This window comes from Heterodontus francisci, chromosome 26 (assembly GCF_036365525.1).
Source record: "Heterodontus francisci isolate sHetFra1 chromosome 26, sHetFra1.hap1, whole genome shotgun sequence".
Taxonomy (NCBI): Eukaryota; Metazoa; Chordata; class Chondrichthyes; order Heterodontiformes; family Heterodontidae; genus Heterodontus; species Heterodontus francisci.
Window position 1 is genome coordinate 65951249 of NC_090396.1, and position 24913 is coordinate 65976161.

At 42.6% G+C, this 24913-nt stretch overlaps 1 protein-coding gene across 1 annotated transcript; it reads right to left on the reverse strand.

Annotated features, from left to right (window-relative positions):
- Nucleotides 1-7309: 7309 nt before the first annotated feature.
- Nucleotides 7310-24760, reverse strand: mcrip1 (MAPK regulated corepressor interacting protein 1). Its single transcript, XM_068058448.1, has 4 exons — nucleotides 24672-24760; nucleotides 14751-14875; nucleotides 10616-10714; nucleotides 7310-8838 (listed from the first exon to the last, which is right to left on the reverse strand). Exons 1-4 carry the CDS (start codon nucleotides 24677-24679, stop codon nucleotides 8774-8776), a joined length of 297 nt encoding a protein of 98 aa, XP_067914549.1. The 5' UTR covers nucleotides 24680-24760; the 3' UTR covers nucleotides 7310-8773.
- Between the last annotated feature and the right edge of the window lie 153 nt (nucleotides 24761-24913).

The window sequence follows — 24913 nt, forward strand, 5'->3', positions numbered from 1 at the left end:
GGGAATTCAGGTGAAACTACTTTACTCAAAGAGAGAGAAGAATGTGGAACTCGCTACCACAAGGACTAGTTGAGGCAAATGGCATGGATTTGAAGGGAAACTAGCACGAGAGGGAAAGGAACAGAAGGATCTGCTGCTAGGATGAGATGAAGTAGCGTGGGAAGAAGCTGATGCAGGGCATAAACACTGGCATGGACCTGTTGGGCCAAATGGCCTGTTTCTGTGCTGTAGTAAATAAAAGTTTTAAATTATTATTTTCAGTTACTGCATTCAGTCACAGTAAACCTGCATTTTCCTGAACCCCCACTGGATGTCTCTCTAATCACACAGGCAGCAACACCCATCTCATTTTAGGGTCTGTATCATTATATATGCCCTCTAGTGGAGATTCAATTACTGCCAGAACTCCGCACCAACAACAAAGGCAAACAGCAAAATGAACGAATACTAGGCAATTGACAGCATTTGTTTTTGGTCTTAAAGAGGCTTTTCTTTTTAAGACATTGTTGCTGAATATTTGAATCTGGTAGCATGAATGTGCTCAACAGCACAATTATCAGCTGTTCTATTTACCAAATGAACCATCTTCGTCTCTTCCCTCACCACCACCCCCACATATTCACCAGTGTGAAATTCAGTCTAATGGCTGATCACTTTCCTCTGCAGACTTGAAATCCATAGCCCCTCAACAGACGACACAATTATTTCAATTTATTGGGGTTCAGCTTATCTACACTCCTCACCATTGTGAATTCGGTCTACCTCCCCTCAGCTAATGTCACCACTGGCAAATCCTCACTTTAATCTAAACAATGACCCCCCCCCTGAGGCATCCCTCTAATCATCATCATTCATTCTGATGCTGCCTCCATATGACAATTAAACTGCTCCTCTGTTCAGCCAATTTCTGATCACTGCAGAAGATCCTCTCCTCCTCTCCCTATTTCTGCATTAGTGTCTATGCAAAAGCTCTCAGATCCCAATATTGCTCTAATCTTCCCTTTCTCCACTAGGTCTGTTATCTTCACAAAATCCAGTAGATTAAGCCAAGTTAACTCCTTTTTAATTTATATTTCTTTAATCCTCCTTTCGCAATCCCCCATTTTACCTACAGCAGATTTCAAGCTCACTTGCCTGTAATTCCCACCATTATCTTCACACCTTTTAGAAATTGCTATTCCTCAGGCATAACTCCCATTATCGATGATTAAGTTCATGCAAGCCTGGAACCCTGTCCTTATTTCCTTCAGTCTGCCCATTACCTATCTCCACGCTGTTTCCTGTCCTTCTACCTTGACTGAAAAAGTAGCTGTTGGGTCATCTCCACAAGCATTGGAAGTGGATTAGGATGTTGCAATTCCCTTAAGATTGTGCCATTCGTGCACTCAAGGGTCTGACTGTTTCCCTGTCCATCTGCTATAAAATAGTATAATGTGTTCTAACCCCACTATTTAAATTCCTGTAGCATAACTTTTGTAGAGGTTTACGCTATTCTATTTGCTGCACGCCCCAGCTTAAGTTTGTTTAAATTGCTTTGCTACATTGTCTGGACACAAGAACACAATAGAAGCAGGAGTAGACCATAAGGTCCATCGAGCCTGCTCTGCCATTCGATACAATCAGGGTTGATCTGGGGCTTCAATTCCACTTTCCTGCCCACTCCCCATATCCCTTTATTCCCTGCGAGACCAAAAATCTATCCCAGCCTTAAAAATGTATTCAATGATGGAGCATCCACAACCCTCAGGGTTAGAGAATTCCAAAGATTCACAACCCTGTGAGTGAAGTAATTTTTCCTCATCTCAGTTCTGAATGATTGACCCCTTATCCCGAGACTGCGTCCTCGTGTTCTAGATTCCCTGACCAGTGAGAACAATCTCTCAGCTTCTACCCTATCAAGGCCTTTCAGAATCTTGTATGTCTCAATTAGATCGCCTCTCATTCTTCTAACTCCAGAGAATATAGGCCAAATTTCCTCAGCCTCTCATCATAGGACAGCCCCCTCATTCCAGGGACCAATTTAGTAAATCTTCACTGCACTGTCTCCGATGCAAGTATATCTTTTCTTAAATGTGGAGACCAAAACTACACACAGTATTCCAGGTGCGGTCTCACCAAAGCCCTGCACAATTTTAGTAAGACTTCTTTATTCCTGTACTCCAATCCCCTTGCAATAAAGGCCAACATGCCATTTGCCTTCCTAATAACCTGCTGTTCCTTGTACGAGTACACCCAAGTCTCACTGAAAATCAACACTTACCAGTTTCACACCTTTTAAAAAATATTCTGCTTTTCTATTTTTATATTATATTAACTATTATTAAAGTCTTAACACTGCACTTGGAAAAGTGTAGTATAATTAGAACAAGTCAGCATGGTTTTACTAAAGGGTGATCCTGTTTGACAAATTTATTAGTTTTTTGAGGATGTAACTAGTAGGGTAGATCAAGGGGAACCAGTAGATATAGTATACCTGGATTTTCAAAAGGCAAAGTGAACAACATCACACTTCCCTACATTATACTCCATTTGACATCTTGTTGCCCACTCACTTAACCTGTCCACATCTCTTTGCAGCCACTCTACATCCTCCCCGCAGCTTACCTTTCTACCAAGCTTTGTATCATCAGCAAACTTACATTACTCTCTGTCTCTTCATCCAAGTCATTAATATACAGAGTGTAAATAGCCGCACTCCACTATTCACTGCCTGCCAACTTGAAAATGCCCCATTTATACCCACTCTCTGCTTCCTGTCTGTTAACCAATCCTCTATCCACACAGTGGCGCAGTGGTTAGCACCGTAGCCTCACAGCTCCAGCGACCCGGGTTCAATTCTGGGTACTGCCTGTGTGGAGTTTGCAAGTTCTCCCTGTGTCTGTGTGGGTTTCCTCCGGGTGCTCCAGTTTCCTCCCACATGCCAAAGACTTGCAGGTTGATAGGTAAATTGGCCATTATAAATTGCCCCTAGTATAGGTAGGTGGTAGGGAAATATAGGGACAGATGGGGATGTGGTAGGAATATGGAATTAGTGTAGGATTAGTACACTAATGGTCGGCACAGACTCGGTGGCCGAAGGGCCTGTTTCAGTGCTGTATCACTAAACTAAACTAATATATTACCCCTAACACCATGAGCCTTATCTTGCCTATTAATCTTTTATGTGACACCTTATTGAATGCCTTTTGAAAATCCAGGTATACTATATCTACTGGTTCCCCTTGATCTACCCTACTAGTTACATCCTCAAAAAACTAATAAATTTGTCAAACAGGATCTTTCTTTCTTTTTCTTTTGGGCCTCCTTATCTCGAGAGACAATGGATACGCGCCTGGAGGTGGTCAGTGGTTTGTGAAGCAGCGCCTGGAGTGGCTATAAAGGCCAATTCTAGAGTGACAGGCTCTTCCACAGGTGCTGCAGAGAAATTTGATTGTCGGGGCTGTTACACAGTTGGCTCTCCCCTTGCGCCTCTGTCTTTTTTCCTGCCAACTACTAAGTCTCTTCGACTCGCCACAATTTAGCCCTGTTTTTATGGCTGCCCGCCAGCTCTGGCGAACGCTGGCAACTGACTCCCACGATTTGTGATCAATGTCGCAGGATTTCATGTCGCGTTTGTAGACGTCTTTAAAGCGGAGACGTGGACGGCCGGTGGGTCTGATACCAGTGGCGAGCTCGCTGTACAATGTGTCTTTGGGGATCCTGCCATCTTCCATGCGGCTCACATGGCCAAGCCACCTCAAGCGCCGCTGACTCAGTAGTGTGTACAAGCTGGGGGTGTTGGCCGCCTCGAGGACTTCTGTGTTGGAGATACGGTCCTGCCACCTGATGCCAAGTATTCTCCGGAAGCAGCGAAGATGGAATGAATTGAGACGTTGCTCTTGGCTGGCATACATTGTCCAGGCCTCGCTGCCATAGAATTAGAATTAGAATTAGAATTAGAATATTACAGCGCAGTACAGGCCCTTCGGCCCTCGATGTTGCGCCGATCATCTGACCTACACTATTCCATTTACATCCATATGTCTATCCAATGACCACTTAAATGCCCTTAAAGTTGGCGAGTCTACTACTGTTGCAGGCAGGGCGTTCCACGCCCCTACTACTCTCTGCGTAAAGAAACTACCTCTGACATCTGTCCTATATCTTTCACCCCTCAACTTAAAGCTATGTCCCCTCGTGTTTGCCATCCTCATCCGAGGAAAAAGACTCTCACTATCCACCCTATCTAACCCTCTGATTATCTTGTATGTCTCTATTAAGTCACCTCTCCTCCTCCTTCTCTCTAACGAAAACAACCCCAAGTCCCTCAGCCTTTCCTCGTAAGACCTTCCTTCCATACCAGGCAACATCCTCGTAAATCTCCTCTGCACCCTTTCCAAAGCTTCGACATCCTTCCTATAATGCGGTGACCAGAACTGCACGCAATACTCCAGGTGCGGCCTCACCAGAGTTTTGTACAGCTGCATCATGACCCCGTGGCTCTGAAACTCGATCCCCCTACTAATAAAGGCTAACACACCATATGCCTTCTTAACAGCCCTATTAACCTGGGTAGCAAGGTACTGAGGACACAGGCTTGATACACTCGGACTTTTGTGTTCCGTGTCAGTGCGCCATTTTCCCACACCCTCTTGGCCAGTCTGGACATAGCAGTGGAAGCCTTACCCATGCGCTTGTTGATTTCTGCATCTAGAGACAGGTTACTGGTGAACTCTTGAACCACTTCCAGAGCGTGGTCGCCAATATTGATGGATGGAGCATTTCTGACGTCCTGCCCCACGATGTTCGTTTTCTTGAGGCTGATGGTTAGGCCAAATTCATTGCAGGCAGCCGCAAACCTGTCGATGAGACTCTGCAGGCACTCTTCAGTGTGAGATGTTAAAGCAGCATCGTCAGCAAAGAGGAGTTCCCTGATGAGGACTTTCCGTACTTTGGACTTCGCTCTTAAACGGGCAAGGTTGAACAACCTGCTGCCTGATCTTGTGTGGAGGAAAATTCCTTCTTCAGAGGACTTGAACGCATTTGAAAGCAGCAGGGAGAAGAAAATCCCAAAAAGTGTGGGTGCGAGAACACAGCCCTGTTTCACGCCACTCAGGATAGGAAAGGGCTCTGATGAGGAGCCACCATGTTGAATTGTGCCTTTCATATTGTCATGGAATGAGGTGATGATACTTAGTAGCTTTGGTGGACATCCGATCTTTTCTAGCAGTCTGAAGAGACCACGTCTGCTGACGAGGTCAAAGGCTTTGGTGAGATCAATGAAAGCAATGTAGAGGGGCATCTGTTGTTCACGGCATTTCTCCTGTATCTGACGAAGGGAGAACAGCATGTCAACGGTCGATCTCTCTGCACGAAAGCCACACTGTGCCTCAGGGTAGACGTGCTCGGCCAGTTTCTGGAGCCTGTTCAGTGCGACTCGAGCAAAGACTTTCCCCACAGGATCACCCTTTAGTAAAACCATGCGGACTTGTTCTAATTATACTACACTTTTCCAAGTGCAATGTTAAGACTTCTTTAATAATAGTTTCCAGCATCTTGCCAATGACTGATGATAGGCTAACTGGCCTGTAGTTCCCTGTTTTCTCCCTACCTCCTTTCTTGAAAAGCAGTGTGAAAATCTGATAGGGCCATCCTGAATCTGAGGAATTCTGGAAAATCATAGCCAGCACATCCACTATCTCTGCAGCTAGCTCTTTTAGAACCCTAGGATGTAAGCCATCTGGTCCCAGGGCCTTGTCAGATTTTAGTCCCTCAAGTTTCTCCAATACTTTTTCTCGACTGATATCAATATCCTTAATTTCCTCACTTTTTAGCCCCTAGGTGACTGCCTATTTCTGGTATGGAACTTGTGTCTTCTACTGTGAAGACAGACACAAAATATTTGTTCAATGCCTCTGCCATTTCCTCATTCCCCAAGATGATTTCTCCTGTCTCTGCCTCTAAGGGACCAACATTTACTTCAGCTACTCTCTTCCTTTTTATGCACATAAAAGTTCTTACAATATGTTTTTATATTGCTGACTAGTTTACTCTCCTATTCTATTTTTTTCCCTTTTTATCAACTTTTTGGTGGCCCTTTGTTGGTTTCTAAAACACTCCCAATCCTCAGACTTGCTACTGTTTTTTTGCAACATTGTAAGCCTCTTCTTTTATTCTAATACTCTCAACTTCCTGAGTGAGCCACGGATGGGTGTTTGACCAGGATGTACTTTTGGTGAACCCTTTGAATTGTTTCTTTAAATGTTTCCCACTGTTCATTTACCGCCATACCTTCCAGTCTATTTACCCAATTAACCTTAGCCGGTTCTCCCCTCATATCTTCATAATTGGCTTTGTTTAACTTTCTTGTTTGTGATTGAAATATGTCACTTTCAAACTTAACATGAAATTCAATGTTATCATCACTATTTCCCATTGGATCTTTTACTATGACATTGCTTATTCACCCTGCTTCATTACACAATACGTGATCTAAGATATCATTACCCATAGTCGGTTCTACAACGTGTTGCTCCAAGAAACCGTCATAAAAGCATTCTACACATTCATCTTCTCGACCACTGTTGCCAATTTGATTGTCCCAGTCTATATGCAGATTAAAGTCCCCCACAATTAATACATTACCTTTTTTTACATGCTCCAATAATTTTCCATTTAATGTTCTGTCCAATAATATAACTACTGTTAGGGGGCCTGTAAATTACTCCCACCAGTATTTTCTGACTCCTGCTATTCCTAATTTCCACCCAAACTGATTCTACTGCATGATCTTCTGAGGCCAGGTCCCTTCTTATTAATGTCCTTATGCCATCCTTTACTATCAGGGCTACCCCTCCTCCTTTGCCATTCTGTCTGTCTCTCCGAAATAGTGTGTACCCTGGAATATTTATTTCCCAACCTTGATCTTTTTGTCACCATGTCTCGGTAATGGTAGTTAGATCTACATCATTTACCTCTATTCGTGCCACTAGTTCATCGATCTTATTACAGATGCTTCGTGCATTCAGATAAAGGAACTTCAATTTCATTTGGTTTACCTCTATTCCTTGCAATGACCTTATTTGCCAATGTACAATTTTTGTTAAACTCTCTGTCCCTTCCTGTCCCATTCTGTTGGGAGTTACCCACATCACTATCCTGCTCCGATGCCCTGACCTCTCTCTTTGGATTTCTAAATTTCCCTTTACCCAAACACCAACACTATCAACAACCCCCCCCCCCCCCCCCCCATCCCCCACTCCAGTTTAAAACCCTGTCCACAGCCCTTGGACCATTCACACAAACAAGAAATTGACAACAGACACAAACATCAGACTCATAAATGAAGTCAAGTTTTATTTACAGTACTTCCCCACTGATGCATTAGGAAGTTCACTAAATTGTACAATTCCTCTCACAAATACAATCCTTCTGGCTCTCGATTATGATGTGTCCATACTACAGTGGAGTACAGACTGATTAGCTCTCTGATACATTCTTCTTTCTCATCACTTAGACAAGTTGCCGTTAGCAACAATTGACGTCCCACAGTGATGGTTACAATGCTTAACCCTTTCATGCCCAGGATGCAGCTGGTGAAGGGATAACAAATCTACTTTGAAGCTTAGCTTCTGGCAAAAAGACTTGGACTGTAACAGAGTCACCCCAAAACTGCTTAGAAAGCTGGAGATTCCTGGGAGTAGCCCAGGTTTCTAAGCAGTCAAGTGCTCACTTCACATCGGAATATTAACGGATTCACGGTCCAAGAACACTGGGCACTCAAATCCACCTGTTGCCTTTAATACGAGATCTGTCACTTTATCAGTGATGACTGGAGAACATACAGCACCAGGCCAGAGGAGGAGATAATTTCAGACATCTAAACCTGCAGACCAACCACAGGCCAAAGTCTGCATTTCCACCCAACCAGCCTGATAGAGACAATGTTCAGCATGCTTTGTGGAGAAAACTGGAGTGTAGAAATATAAAATTTAAAAAAAAGCTTACTCTCCTCCCCCATGCCCCCAATCCTTCACTTTCCATTTTAAAAAAATTAAGACTTATTTGAAAGCAATCTCTGGAATACAAACATAAAATGACTCAAACTTGTGGCCTGTATACAGAAAAGAGTTTATGATCCCATCACACAGCTCACTGCTTTAAGCCCTGTCATTTAACATGGGCTTTTAGTTTTCCCACATTAGTGTTGGCTGCATACAGTGCATGTTTCATCAGTTCTCAAATCCACTCTCAACTTCTAGCTGTGGAAATGGCATTTTTAAACCAACAAATCTTAGTCATTAAGGTTTCTGCATCATTCAATAGGCTACTCTTTGTCCCCTCCCACCCCAGCATCTATGAACAGGCCTATTCAGAAGATCCAGTTTGGTTGCTGATGCCAAGCAAATGACGGAGAAAACATACAATCTGAGCCCAGTGTGAAGAGTTTCCAAAAATGTGCCTCCTAAGGGCATTATACTCCTCAAGGCAGAAAGAAGTTTGAATTGTGGCCATAACATGTCAAATGGAGCACAGCTCTTGACAGAAATGGAGAAGAAACAGATGGAGAAAAAAAATCAGATAAAATTAGCACCATCTATGAACTTTTGTTTTTTTACACATGCTATCTGCATGCATCCTCAGGTCAGTTAGAGGTAACTGACAGACATCCATTCTTGTGGAAGAAAGTGGGTAGCTCCGGATTCCTGTCCAAGCCAGAGATCAAGAAAACAAACTTCAAAAGGAAGCTCCTGAGGATGTTGAAGGAAAGATCAAATCCAGCCAAAAACAGCCCTTAAGACTTCTTAGCATCTGACATACTCCTCTTCTTTAAATCACTCAAGTCGACGGGTGTGAAATCTGAAAAGGAAATAGATTCACTTAGAGACTGGTCTGTGTTTAGCCAATAGAATTTGTGTGTGTGGATAGCTTAGGGATTCTGAGAAAGGGTAACCACAGGTATATGGATCGTGGATGTGCTGCAATATAAACTCAAAACAAAGTGTTTCTCTTTAATTTAGATTTTCCAGCAGTTGCGTTTACCTCATTATGCCTGCTTTTATGTAGGTTGTTCTTTACAAGATGCTAGCTGAAAGCTGGCTCAAGAATTCAGACTATCTAATGATAATCTACTGACACTCAGAACACAAAAATCCACCATCCTATCTGATCTGATTGTCCTAGAGAAGCACACAAGTTAAATGGTGATAAGATACAGTGCTAGTTTAAAAAGCTGCTTCGTGTGTTTTTTTCATTAAAATGTTGGAAACTGCAGTCAAAATCCAAGTGTTCACAAAATTTGAGAGTGCAACTTGAGGCAGATTGGCTGATGTCATATTGCTGAATACCATTTGTAAATATAAAGGTCTCTTTGTGCAAAGAAAACGAGGAGATTGTATTATTGTGAGGATAGAGATTTTTTAAACACTACCAGTAGAATCAAATTGCACACCATCAGCGTTAAAAGCTTAACGCAAACCCATCTACAGAACAGTAAAATTACTTTAATTACAAATTAAATTAAATTACAAATAGGTGCGGCAAGAAAAGCTTGCACCTTTATTGTCTTGAATAGCTGAAGAAATAAAATTTCTTTTTTTTTTAAAGTCATCTGTGCATGATACTTGCAGTAACCCGAGAAAAATGCTGGAATTACATGGGTCAATCAGTATCTATAAAATAACAAGGACCAGTTATGATCTTTCAGGTGTGCACCTCTTATCATAACCTGTCCTCACTCTTGACATGCAGTGTAATTCCAGCATTGTCTTTATTTAAGATTTCTGGCATGTAAAGTTCTTTCCTGTTATTTTTAGGAGCCCATCAGCCTGCTTAAGAGCCTCCAAACCAAACTACTGAGAAACCCACAAGTAAAAATTGTTTACCAATCTGCATGTGAAGATACTGCTAGGTTTAATCAGCTTAAATGCACAGCTTATTAGCACAGAGGACTGAAGAGCTTGCAGCTAGGACCACTCCACACTTCAGAGAATTAGTCTGCAGGGTTGTCTGAAGCCAAAGACGAAGAATCCCAGCCCCCAATTACGTCTATCCCTTAGGTTCCACTGAAGCAGCATAGTTGGTCAACAGTGCCATTGACTGCCTCTCCATCTGCGTGGTTCAGGTATTTGACGACCAATTCTGCCACAAAGCACTGACTCAATTCCAATCTTATTACTAGGCATGTTATCTTGGAACCATCTCCACTCCATCTACCTAATATATAAAGACAAAGACTACTAAAGTTGGTGACTATTGTCGATAACCCACAAGCTTTACATGGAGCCAAACAGTTCCTCTCAAATAAACTGCAGTGGGTACATTCATACAAGTATCTCACCACAGAAGAAACAGGCAGCTCAGCTTGGAAGAAACACTGATCTTTCACTTACGCAGATTGCCAACATGCTGCAGTGTCCAAGGAGGTATCTTGCACCTTTCATAAGATAATCTTTGTTACACCATATTATCCACCATTGCTGAAATACCCTCTTTACAACTTATTCACCCTCCAAAGGGGAGGGATTAAGATTTTCTAAAGGCTTTTGCAATTTAAAAACAAGTGGCTTAAACAAAAGACTTTGAATTATATTGCAGATATTCCCCTCCCCACCACCCTCAACCATCCATTACTCACTGTTCAGATTTGGATTTGGATTCTTCTCTACGTACTGGACAGGGCCTCGTTCGTTTCCTGACATCTGGCTTCTCAGCTCTCGCTCCACACACTGCCAAGCTGCAAACCAGAACCAGATATCAGACTGGAGAAAGACAGGAGAAATTCATCCTTTGGTAGAAATATTGCACCCATCATTACAACTCAGATAGCCAGGCAGTGAAGGATAGAACTGGAGCCAAGTCTTCATAAGCTTACAAGCTTGAATTTAGAGACAAACATTAAATATCGTGCTCATCCAATCCAACAACCACAGTTTCAGCCTGTTTCGAGATACATGAGTACAGTGAGTCCCCAATTAATGCCCATCATCTGAATATAATTAATATACAATTAATACCCATCTACCTATAATGAGACAATCCCCAAGGCACGTTACGAGATGTACTTTATAAAATTAACCAGTTGTATTTCTTTCAACCACAATGGCGTCCTGGGACTAAGCCTTCCCCCTTCAGTTTGATTTTTCCAAGTGCTTCAAATTAATTTTTACAAGCCCCTGGAACTTTTGATCTTTTGCCTTTCTACTGTCACTGCCTAACTGTACACAACTCTGTAGATTTAAACTTTTCTAACTACAAGAACAGTGATGTATTTTCCAAAACAGAGATCTAGCCATAGAGTAGTTTTTAACTGTTTTTGTCTCAAATCTGACTGAAAATGATTTATGGCCTTACATCATCCTATGATTACAAGCTGAAGCTGTTATTAAAAGAACACCCTAGCTAAAAGCTGTTTCCATATTATGAAGACCACTTAAGTAGGCCTTTCACTTCAGAGACAGTCCAGTAGGATTCCTGCAACACCACAATTCTGAGCCTACAGTTTCAAAAAGGTCATTCCTTTGGCAAAGTTCAACTTTCTGCACTGGGTAACCACTGAAACCCCAAAAAGTCTTTTGTGAAGCCACGAATGCCAGCTGCCTCACAAAGTTAAACAATTCCACCATTGGAAAGCAGCGTTGCCAGGGTAGGGCCTCAGCTCCATGCTTCAAGACTATTAATCACTAATCTTTGTTCAACAGAAGTATGTAAACATATCAGAGGAATGGAATTGTACATGTCAACCTAAAATGTATTGGCTTTTCTTGTACATGATGCTCAAAGCACAAGGAAGCTTTATCGAGAAAACATCAAAGTTTAACAGTGATCAAAGCCCTAAGGGCCTTAAACAAGCACAGACACCATAACTTCAAAGGGTTATCTGCAAGACTTATAAAGCTGTGATGATGCACTACAAGCTCAGAAGTCATTTAAAGTCCAAGCAGAACCCTTGGAATGGAATAGCTGATGAAAAGATGATAATTCAAAAAGGTGTCACAAAGCACATCAGTTTGGAATTCCCCTGTTAAAGCAGATCTCTGTACATGAAAACCACTTTAGCATAAATCATCAAAAACATAACTTGACTCATTTCATGATTTCAGATGCACGTCGCCAAATCTTTTGTATTAAGCTTAGAATAGGACAAAAAGCAGATTAAAGCAAAGGTGCCAGCTGTTAGCTCATTATTGTCAATTGTCGATGAAATCCACGGGGTACTGTTCGCAGGATTTTAAAGCAGGGATTCTATCAACATGGGATCTTAGCATAAATTAACACCAATTCTCTAGCCAATCAGAACACAGATTATCTATCAAAAAATGACAACTTCTACATTTAATCAAATGCCTGTAGTTTTTAATCCAGATATCCAAGAACAAAGGCAGCCATATCCTATTGGGAAAACAGTGTGCACATCAGCTTCGACCAAGACTCAAATAAATGCCTCCAATTTGACAGCAGGGAACTAGTGCAGTTACCAGATGGCTGAGAACCAGTTCTAAAATACAATCAGAACAGAATATAATGTTTAATTTTAGTACATAACAAGGAAATCTCTCTTCCAGTCTTTATAACTAGACTACACATAATGGCTGAGAGAAGGGGAGTGCAGGCAACTACTCCTAAGCCTCTAACAATTGGACCAGTCATTCACTTACCTCTCTCATGGGAAAATCTGAGGCTTACCCTGCTCTCCACTTTATCTCCACATCACAGAAGTGGGAAGAGTGCTGTGCATGCCAAACATAGACAAACTGCAGCTTCTCTTCGAAAGAATAGATTTATGATTTTGCTGTACCTAGCACAGAAGAAATCTTTTGAAACTGTAGTTTATCACTACCTCATGCCTAGTCAGTCATTCTCACACAAGCAGCGTCAGAAACCATTTTTTAAAAATACAAAACTCAACTGTCTGCATGAATTAATAACCTAACTACTAGTTACTGTGGTAAAGTTGCGCTCAGTTCCTGTTGGTAAAGCTGCGCTCAGTTCCTGTTGGTAAAGCTAGTCACTGTGGTAAAGTTAAACTCAGATTCTTCTGCACATGAATTTAAGGAATTCCAAAATGCGTGCTCCAGGAAAGGAATCAAATAATGCTGCACATCCTATACAGACATCAGGAAGTTCCACTCCATCAAACGACGACAGCCAGCAGCACCCCTCTTAAAGGACTAATAAATGTAGAGTTTTGTAACATCTTATGACTATTCAACAATTCAGATTTATGTACTTTCCTTTTGAAGTATAAAGAAAGCCAGAATTTGGCAACAACTTGCATTTATATAGTGTCTTTAATGTAATAAAATGTTCCAAGGCATTATAAAGCAAAATTTGACACTGAGCCAGATAAGAAGATATTAGGGCAGATGGCCAAAGGTTTGGTTAAAGAGGTAGGTTTTAAGGAGCATCTTAAAGAAGGAGAGAAGCAGAGGGGTGTATGGAGAGAACTTCAGAGCTTAGAGTCTTGGCAGCTGAAAACACAGCCACCAATGGTGAAGCAATTAAATATCAGGGATGTTCAACAGGCCAGAATTGAAGTGGCGCAGATATCTTGGAGGGTTGTAAGGTTGAAGAAGATTACAAAGATAGAGAGCGGTGAGGCCATGGAAGAATTTGAAAACAAGGATGAGAATTTTAAAACCGAGCCGTTGCTTAACCGGGAGCCAATGTTGATCAGCGAGCACAGGGGTGATGGGTGAACAGGACTCAGTGCAAATAAGGACATTAACAGCAGAGTTTTGGATGATATCAAGTTTACAGAGGTTAGAATGTGGGAGGTCGGCCAGCAGTGCATTGGAATAGTCAAGTTTAGAGGTAACAAAGGCATGGTTGGGGTGTTCAGCAGATGAGCTGAGGCAAGAGGGGTGGGGAGTGTGTGGTGAGTGGAGCAATGCTGCAGAGGTGGAAGTAGGCAGTCTTAGTCATGGCGCAAAATATGTGGTCTGAAGCTCAACTTGGGGTCAAATGTGACATCAAGGTGGCGAAAAGACTGGTTCAGCCGCAGACAGCCGCCAGAGAGTCAGTAGTTAGGGAACAGAATTTGTGAGTAAATTTCTGCTCATTCAGTACTGGATGTCAGACAAGCAATCTGATAATTTAGCAACAGTGGATGAGTGGAGAGACATGACGGTGAGGCGAAGTTGGGTGTCAGCAGCACACGTGAAAACTGATGTGTTTTCAGATGATGTTGCTGAGGGGCAGCATGAAGAGGAGGGGCCAAGGGAAAGCAAAATCACAACTTCAGGCCAAGATATAGATTCTTCCATTTTGTGAGAATATGATACATTGTATGACTATTCTGTGCCAGTAACTACGGCTCAGTTAGTAGCACTCACCTCTGGGCCAGAAGTTTGTAGGTTCAAGTACCAGTCCAGGACTTAAGCACAAAATTCAAAGCTAGTATTGAGGCAGATCTACAGTGGTAGAGGTGCCATATTTCGGATAAACCTTACCTGCCCTGGACATAAAAGATCCTATGGCACAATTTGGAAGGAAAGGAGATGAGTTCTCCTCCTTATCCTGGCCAATATTTATCCCTCAATCAACATCACACAAAAAAATTTTTTGGTCATTATCGCATTGATATTTGTGGGAGCTTGCTGTGCACAAATTAGCTGCTGTGTTTCCTGCATTACAAAAGTGACTATACTTCAAAAGTACCTAATTGGCTGCAAAGCACTTTGGGACGTCCTGTGGCCATGAAAGACACTATATAAATGAAAGTCTATCTATCTGTCTGGGAGTTATTTTTCTTCACACCAATTTCAATGTACCTTCATGTATAAATCTGACATTTTCTTCATGTGCTGGAGTATAAATCTCCTGCGGTGCAGTGTTAGTCGGAGAGCGAGGTCCATTGTTTCGCTTGCCATTATAAACAATCCTTGGTGCAGGTGAGCTGGAAGAGAGAGGATAAGATCACATGTAGGCAAGAAATAAAGTTAAATTCTCTAGCTATTTGATCTTGACAAACATCGAGTTGGTTAGGAAGGATGAAACTGCATATCCTAGTAATCCAAAATCATCCCCTTTAAATTATGGCTCTGTTTATTTTTAAGTAAAATGTTGTTGAGTTTCCCATACTACATTTTTGTATTTGGCAGAAATACAAGAACCTTAATATGCTGCCATATTCTGTGTGTTGCAAAGTTCCTGTGGCAAGATCGCAAGAAATGGAAATAGAAAATCCATGATAATTACAAACCAATTGAAATCTTCTTTAATACAAAATGCACAAAGACACTTTTTTCTCAAGTGGCACAACTATTTTGTGCACACAGGAGTGACACAGTACTGCAAGGAGGAAGTGCTGCCTGCCTTTTATACAAAGCTATTCTATAAAAACTATAAGCAGTAAGCCTCTCTCGCACACAAGGAAGAAAAACACCAGTCAGGATGAAAAATATGTTCACTGCTAGACCAATCAGACTTACTGAGCCATTGCTAAGTTTACTAGAAAACCAGTATTTCAATTATGAGCCTCACTATCCAAAGATTCCAGACTTAAGCAATTCAAATGTCTGAGGTCAAAACCTTTCCTTAGTTTGCAGTTCCAAAATGGTGACACATTGGCATAATCCTTACTATTCTTAAGACATTTGGACATTCCAAATAAAATGAATTGGGGAATGTTGCTGTAATTTGTAATAAATTAATCTTTAATAGTCTGAGCAGCTCATCATTTCTTAATATGTTATAATGGTGCATTCTTTCGTCCAGATTTGCTATTTAAAGTTAACGCAGATAGTGCAGAGGAAACTAAGTCCCATTTTCAAAGTAAGTGCTCCTAACCAGAAATTCACATCAGATATGATCACTAAATGCTTCAAGCGTTCGCTTTTCAACCATACAATAAAAACAGGCAGCCCCAGTAACCGGTTCCCCATCACCATAGCAACATACTACCACAGTGCACAAAGCAGGGTTCTATGGAAAGAAATTTATTCACAAACAGCAATATTCAATTACCATTTCCTGTGTTCAACTTATTTTACATCATTTATCTAAAGTCCCCTACTTATAAACCAGATACATGACATGGAAAAAAGCTTAATAAGTGAGTCAAAACCACACGTCACTTACCTAAAATCTCACTGCGTACATGAAAGCCGTATAACACAAACCACAACTAGGTGAAGGGCACAGCTGCAGAACTGCATTAATCCACCTACAATCCTACGTAGATTTATGAACTCAGAGCACTAGGTAAGTGGCTGTAAATATATGCAAGTAATACTTCAATTATAGGAAAAGCACAAACTACTAGCTTGTAATTTACAGACGAGCATTCGAATTAGGAGCAAGAGTAGGCCACTCAGCCCTTCGAGCCTGCTTCACCATTCAATAAGTGCATGGCTGAACTGACTACTCCATATTTCCACCTACCCCCGATAACCTTCCACCTCCTTGCTGATCAAGAATCTATTTACCTCTGAATTAAAAATATTCAAAGACTCTGCTTCCACCGCCTTTTGAGGAAGAGAATTCCAAAGACTCATGACCTTCTGAGAGAAAAATTTTCTCCTCAACGCTGTCTTTAGGCAGCACAGTGGCGCAGTGGTTAGCACCGCAGCCTCACAGCTCCAGCGACCCAGGTTCGATTCTGGGTACTGCCTGTGCGGAGTTTGCAAGTTCTCCCTGTGACTGCATGGGTTTTCGCCGGGTGCTCCGGTTTCCTCCCACAGCCAAAGACTTGCAGGTTGATAGGTAAATTGGCCATTATAAATTGCCCCTAGTATAGGTAGGTGGTAGGGGAATTAAGGGAAGGTGGGGATGTGAGAGGGTAATGGGATTAATGTAGGATTAGTATAAATGGGTGGTTGGTCAGCATAGACTTGGTGGGCCGAAGGGCCTGTTTCAGTGCTGTATCTATAAAAAAAAATGGGCGACCCCTTATTTTTAAACAGTGACCCCCTAGTTCTAGATTCTCCCACAAGGGGAAACATCCTTTCCACATCCACCCCGTCAAGACCCCTCAGGATCTTATATGTTTCAATCAAGTCGCCTCTTACTCTTCGAAATTCCGGTGGATACAAGCCCAGCCTGTCCAATCTTTCCTCGTAAGACAGCCCACCCATTCCAGGTATTAGTCTAGTAACCTTCTCTGTACTGCCTCTAATGCATTTACATTCTTCCTTAAATAAGGAGACCAGTACTGTACACAGTACTCCAGATGTGGTCTCACCAGTGCCCTGTGTTGCTGAAGCATAACCTCCCTACTTTTGTATTGAATTCCCCTTGCGATAAACAATAACATTCTATTAGCTTTCCTAATTATGTGCTGTACCTGCATACTTACCTTTTGCAATTCATGCACTAGGACACCCAGATCCCTCTGCATCTCAGAGCTCGCAACATCCTAGTCATTTATATAAATTGTAAAAGGTTGAGGCCCCAACACAGATCCCTGTGGCACACCATTTGTTACATCTTGCCAACCAGAAAATGACCCATTTATGCCTACTCTCTGTTTCCTGTTAGCTAGCCAATCTTCTATTCATGCCAATATGTTACCCCCTACACCATGAGCTTTTATTTTCTGCAATAACTTTTGATGTGGCACCTTATCAAATGCCTTCTGGAAATCTAAGTACAATACATCCACTGGTTCCCCTTTATCCACAGCACATGTAACTGCCTCAAAGAACTCCAATAAATTGGTTAAACGTGATTTCCCTTTCACAAAACCATGTTGACTCTGCCTGACTACCTTGAATGTTTCTAAATGCCCTGCTATACCGTCTTTAATAATAGCTTCAAACATTTTCCCTATGACAGCTAACTAGCCTGTAGTCTCCTGCTTCCTGAAGTCCATCAGGACCCGGGGACCTGTCAGCCCACAGCTCCAACAATTTGTTCAGGACCACTTCCCTGATGATTGTAATTTTCTTGAGTTCCTCCCTCCCTTCCATTTCCTGACTTACAGCTTACTGGGATGTTACTTGTATCCTCAATGGTGAAGACTGATGCAAAATATCCATTCAATTCATCTGCCATCTCCTTATTATCCATTATTAATTCCCCAGACTCACTTTCCATAGGACCAATGCTCACTTTGTTAACTCTTTTTTTTTTAAATATTTATAGAAACTCTTACTATCCATCTTTATATTTCTAGCCAGTTTTCTCTCGTACTCTAATTTTACCTTCCTTATCAATCTTTTAGTCATTCTTTGCTGGTTTTTATATTCTGCCCAATCTTCTGACCCGCCTCCCATCTTTGCGCAATTATTGGCGTTGTCTTTAAGTTTGATACTGACTTTAACTGTTTTAATTAACCACGGATGGCAGGTCCCACCCTTGGAATTTATCTTTCTCGTTGAAATGTATCTATTCTGTGTATTCTGAAATATCCCTTAAATATCTGCCACTGCATCTCTATTGACCTGTCCCTTAACCTGATTTGCCAGTTCACTTCAACTAGCTCTGCTTTCATGCCCTCATAATTGCTCTTATTTAAGTTTAAAATACTAGTCTTGGACCCACTCTTCTCTCCCTCAAACTGAATGTAAAATTCAATCATATTATGATCGCTGCTACCTAGGGCGCCTTAACTATGAAGTCATTAATTAATCCTATCTCATCGCACAATACCAGGTCTAGTATAACTTGCTTTAGCCTTTAAGATTGAGAATTTAATTCAAATAACTACAGATCAAAAACTGATTTCCCAATTGGAAATGCAAGTTCAGAGATCAACTTGTTGAGATCATGAACTTGTCCTTACCTATCTACCTTTGCTAGCTCCATTAGGAACTGGTTAATTGACAAAGATAGGCCAGCATATATTAAGTCCCCAGAAGAGGGGCTTATTTTACTTTCTGTTATACTATCTGCAGACTTGCAACTAAGCAATATTGAGCCGGTTTTGTTCTGAGCGACACATGAACTGTGCCAGTCGCTCATTAGACTTGCACTTGCCCAGACGGCAACTTGCTGTCAGCCATCCATGCAAAAAGTTCAGCGACCTCTACAGGGCATCTGGGGCCTGTGCGAACAATTGTGTATCTCTTTAACCAATCAGAGTAAAGAATAATTAATGAGCAGCGCAGAGACTGAACCAGGAAGTATCAGTTAGAATAGTGAATTCAATAAATCAGGTACAGGATGCAAAATAAAGAAATTGAAAGATTAGATTGAGAGAAAAGTGACAGAAAGAACAAGTAAAAATATGTTCTTATTTAAACATTATTATTTTTAAACCTCCTACAGTAATTAAAAGCTGAAGAAATGGGAATCCCCACTGATAAAAGTTAATTTACAGTGCCAGAGAAATTGTTTAGCTGTAATTAAATCTTACCACACCATTCAAAGGGTATTTAGACTGGAATATCCAAGCCCTAACTTTTTGTGGGGACTTTGGAGTGTACCAATGACGCAAGTACAGGAACTTCACGCCGTTCAATGCATTTGAATGGGCAGTCAAACGACAAGGTGCCCACAGCTTTTGGAGGAGCAGGGCATTCTAGACAGCAACTTCTGGATTTCCATGTTTAACTGCATGTGCAAGCACTAAGAGTTGCTGCCTGATTTATACATAAATAACAATGAACGCTGTTACCCTCAAACATCAGTTTTTTTTAAAAAAAAGCAAAATCTGGTCTAATATGTCTATCTTAATCTTAAATGAAGTTTTATAGGCCCATTATTTGTGAATGATAAAAATGCTTCAATTTAACAATCAAAGACTTGTCGATAAATTCCATTTTGGGAAAGAAGTCCTTCCTACATTGCTTTAATCTTTAAACCTGCCACCATCACGCAACCCCCCCCCCCCCCCCCCCACCCAAGTCCCACCTTGCCCAGTTATTTCACAAGAGGTTAAAGCTAGCTCCAGGTCTCTGTGGTCCGAACTGCCCAGTGGATGTTTCAGCAGTGATTCTTTTCTCATGTTTCCAGCGCAAAGAGTTGTCCACGACCCAATGTTGAAGACTGACACATTCCAAGGTCCAGGACTACGTGCTGAGGGACGCACTAAAGCATGGGGCAGCCGCAGCAAAGGTTCAATAGGGAAAGCCCACAGTGTAAGGTCCCCCCACCAAGCTGAACTGAGGGGCTGGATCCATGGAAAACCCCTCGAATTGTATCGGGAAAATTTTGTGTGCTGTAAAATGTAAAAATGTATATGGCATGAAAAATGAAATGGAAGGGTTGTGAGGCAACTCACTCCTGTATTGAAGGAAACTGATCTCCTTTGCACTGTTTGTATTTTTTGACTTGGTGCTGTTTGAAACTGTTTTGTAATATATTTTTTTACAGATTTTTATGAATAAAAATTATATTTTGGAAATTTAAAAAAAGTGTAGTTTCTAGTTCATGAATATTATTAATGCTCCATTTAGTTCCCCTTTGCCTCGAAACAATGAGGAGGGGTTAATTAAACAGGTTGATAAGGGATCTAAATCTGTTCATTGTAAAAGGTGGGAATAAGCTCAGAAAAGACAAAAATTAAGGATTTCAAGAGAGCAGATTGCAAGTTAAACAGTACAAGGAATACAAAATGAGAAGAATGTAAAAGGGAAATCTGTGAAGAAAAAATGGTCACGATTGGAGTTTTTTTTTAATATATTGTGGAGGCCTTTATCCCAGAAACAAAACTGGAAGAAAAAATCAATATTGAATCATACAGCACAGGAAGAGACCATTCGGCATATTGTGTCCTGCAAATTTTCTCCCCAATTATTTATCCAATTCCCTTTTGAAAGTTATTATTGAATCTGCTTCCATCACACCTGCAGGCAATGCATTCCAGATCATAACTCAATGCATCAAAAAATTTCTCACCACCCCTCTAGCACTTTTGGCAGCTAGCTTAAATCTGTATTCTCTAGTTATAGATCCTCTAGTCTGAAAATGGTTTCTCCCTATCTAATCTCACAAAAACCTTCATAACTCTGAACACTTCTACTATATCTCCCTTAACCTTCTCTGAATTAAGGAGAATATTCCCAGCTTCTCCAAGTAACTGAAGTCCCTTGTCCCTGGTAACATTCTAAGTAAATCTCTGCTGCACTCTCTCCAAGGCCTTGATATCCTTCCTAACGTCTGGTGTCCAGAATTGAACACAATATTCTAGCTACGGCCTAACCTATGGTTTACCATAACTTCCTTGTATGAATGAAAAGGCGGGGATCACATTACAGGGAAAGAGCACATAAAATTCTGAAATATACAAGGAAGGAACAAGAAAGGGAGAATAAAATTAAGCAATTTCTTGGTGTTACTCCAATGAGATATGTCGAGGGAAAATGAACAGAATATAGCCTAAAATTTAAAGGGTAATTGCAATGCATTTATTAAGTATATCAGAATGGAAAGGATGTGAAAGATTTATCTGCAGCACTGGGAAGGTGTCAGAGGACAGGGAAATAGAATTGCTAAATTATGTTGACTTTTTAACCACTGAAAGACGTAATAATGCTTACATTCAGAACACAAGAGCGCAGACTAAAATGAGAGCCTGAACTGATTAAGGCAGATATATCACATTCTTGTCAGTTTTCAATCACCACTTAAACACAAACATGTGTGCTTGTAGCATTTTTTTCTGTAAAACTACAGCTGTAATCATATTACTTACCATATGCTGTAGGGGAAAAGTCAAGTCAATACACTTCTTGTGCAACTTAATGCACCACCTCAAATTGCAATCACGATGCCAGCCACCAGTGCCAGTGTGACATAGCTGAAAATGGTGTCAAAACAAATACATTTGGAATTGTACTGCTATGTGCTGCCACACAGTTCAAGTGGACAAAGTACAAACATTTTATACACCCATTATGCTTCACTGAAATCCTAGTGACAAAACAATCCATTTTCAGATCAATTTTCTACAGTACAAATGGCCTATGCAATGTTGCTGATACAATGCAAGCTACATCCTTGGTGGGTAGGAAACTATTAGAGCGGAAACCCTGACAGAACAAATTTCAACACTGACCAACAGCACTGCTGATTGACAGGAGTTTGGGGAACGAATGCATGATACCACAGCATTGAGGGACATATTCTTTCATACACACCACTGATTTACAGGAACATAGGAACAGCCTCTTGGACCTGTTCTGCCATTCACTAATCTGCAACCTAACTCCACATACCCACCTTTGCCTGATACCCCTTAAAAGTGCCAGGAAAAGGCTATTATCAATAAGAGAGTCCCGTGACATTCAAAAGCTTTACAATCGCTGGATCCCCCACCATTAACATCCCGGGGGTTACCATTAACCAGAAACTTAGCTGGACCAGCCACACTGACCGCCTATAAGAGCAGGTCAGAGGCTGGGAATCCTGCAGCAAGTAACTGATCTCCGGACTCCAAAATCCACAATATATAAGGCGCAAGTCAGGAGTGTGATGGAATACTCTCCACGTGCCTGATGGGTGTAGCTCCAACAACACTCAAGAAGCTCAATAGCATCCAGGACAAAGCAGCCTGTTTGATTGGCACCCCATCCGCCACCAGCGCACAACAGCAGCAGTGTGTACCATCTACAAGATGCACTGCGGCAACTCTACAAGGCTTCTTCGACAGGGCCGTCCAAACCCACAACACCTACTGCCTAGAAGAACAAGGGCATCAGGCGCATGAGAACACCACCACCACCTGCAAGTTTAAGTCACACTGCTGCAATTTCAATGCAAGAGACCATTCAGCCCAGCATGCCACAGAATCAGAACTATCCACCTTAATTCCCTGCTCTTTCCCCATATGCTGAGGTATTCTTCTTCATGTATATGATTCTCACTGGCTTCAACCACTACATGTGGTAATGAATACCATACCCTAATCACCATATGTATGAAAACAATTCTCCCAGCCTTCCCTTTAAATTAGAGACAGATGGAAAAATCACCACTGGATAAAACACTCAACTTTTGGCAGCAAAGAACTGCACAGAAACAAGTCACCAGGCCAGTTACAGGTGGTGCACACTGACAAAACTAGGCTTAAGAAAGAATTCATGCAAAAGAATAGTTATGAACAATCGTGCACTTCAGGAGATGAACAGGATGATTTTTAATAATATAAAATTTGGAACAAGATGCAGCTGACATAAAACTTGCAAAAGTTGTAAAGGCCTACTCCTGCTCCTAATTTGTTTGCTCGTATGTATGTTTGCAAAAAGTAATCTGACATTACTCTGAAAGTTCCACTGTCAAAACACCATTTTAAATTAAAAGCGTAGTGGTGAGGCTAATGTAGATTACTGCAATCCCCAAATGACCCTGGGAGTACTCAGTATCAAAAGCAACCCCCACATCCACACTACAATTCCACTCATCACCCAACTCAGTAGACTAGCACAAGAACCAAAAACAGCTTGCATTTATATAGCGCTTTTAGATTAGATTAGAGATACAGCACTGAAACAGGCCCTTCGGCCCACCGAGTCTGTGCCGAACATCAACCACCCATTTATACTAATCCTACACTAATCCCATATTCCTACCAGACATCCCCACCTGTCCCTATATATTTCCCTACCACCTACCTATACTAGTGACAATTTATAATGGCCAATTTACCTACCAACCTGCAAGTCTTTTGGATTGTGGGAGGAAACCCACGCAGACACAGTGAGAACTTGCAAACTCCACACAGGCAGTACCCGGAATCGAACCCGGGTCCCTGGAGCTGTGAGGCTGCGGTGCTAACCACTGCGCCACTGTGCCGCTTTAAAGTGGCAAAACGTCCCAAGACCATCAGTAGGTAGAAAGCATGTTTCAGAAAAGAACCCAGTGACTGCTTAGCACAAGGGAGACTGTCTTTGGAGCCTGTACCCAGATGAAGAAACTACCCAAAGGGAAAAAACAGATTTATAGAGCACATTTACTGCCCTCTGGGGAACATGAAGGGAAGGGGAAAACAGATGATGAAGGGAAAGGGAGGATGACGGAGAAGGGGGGGGAACGATGATGGAAAGGGAGGATAGAATGAAAGGACGATGAAGAGTGAGAGTGCAGGCAGGAGGTGAGCATCGGGGAGGGAAGGATGTTCCTGGGGGCAGGATGATTGGGGGGGGGGGGAAGGGGTGAGGGGTGATGATCCGGGGGGGGGGGGGAAGGGGAAGGATCCTGGAAGGGGGGGGGGGGGGGCCTGGGTGATGACCGGTGTGGGGGGGGAGAAAGGAGGAGAATGGGGGGAGGAGGAGGAGGATTGGGCGGGGGGGGGGGGGCAGAGTGATGATCCAGGGGGAGGGGGAAGGAGGATGATCCAAGGGGGGGAAGGAGGAGGATGATTCCGGGGGAGGGGGAAGGAGGATCCAAGGGGGGGGGGGGGGAATGATCCGGGGGTGGGGGCTGGGGAAGGCGGAGGATTGGGGGGGGGGGGGTGGGGAGATGATCCGGGGGTGGGGGGGGGGGGGGGGATCGGGGTGGAGGTGATCCCAGGGGAGGGGGTTCGGGGCTGACGGTGCGGTGGGAGGGAGTCGGCTTTCTCGTCACGTTTTTGTCTGTGCCTCGTCCGCCCCGAACCCCGGGTTACCGGGGGCTGTGTACCGGGGAGTGGGGGGGGGGGGGGGAGGTGCCGGGCCAGGGTAACGGATTAGAGGGGGACGTTAACCAGGGATGCAAAGCCGAGTTACCGAGGGGAAGGTCCCGGGGGAAAGGGTTACCGGGAAGGGGCTGGACACCGGTTTAGAGAGGGTGGGTGGGGGGGGGGGGGGATAGGGGAGTATACCAACACCCACCTGGTCATCGCTCCCGCTCCCGCTCCTCCGGCCGATTCAGCGTCGCGAGGAGCAGCCCCGCCCACCGCCTGACGTCACGGGCCCGTCTCGCGCAACGGGAACAACTTCCGGTTAAACCGTCAGTTAGCGCGAGGGAGAGGAGCATGAGAGAGAGGTATTGGGGGGGGAGAGGTAGGGGAGTGAGTGAGGGGAGGTGGCGGGGAAAAGGAGGGGAGAGGTTTGAAGTGAAGTGAGTGGGGGAG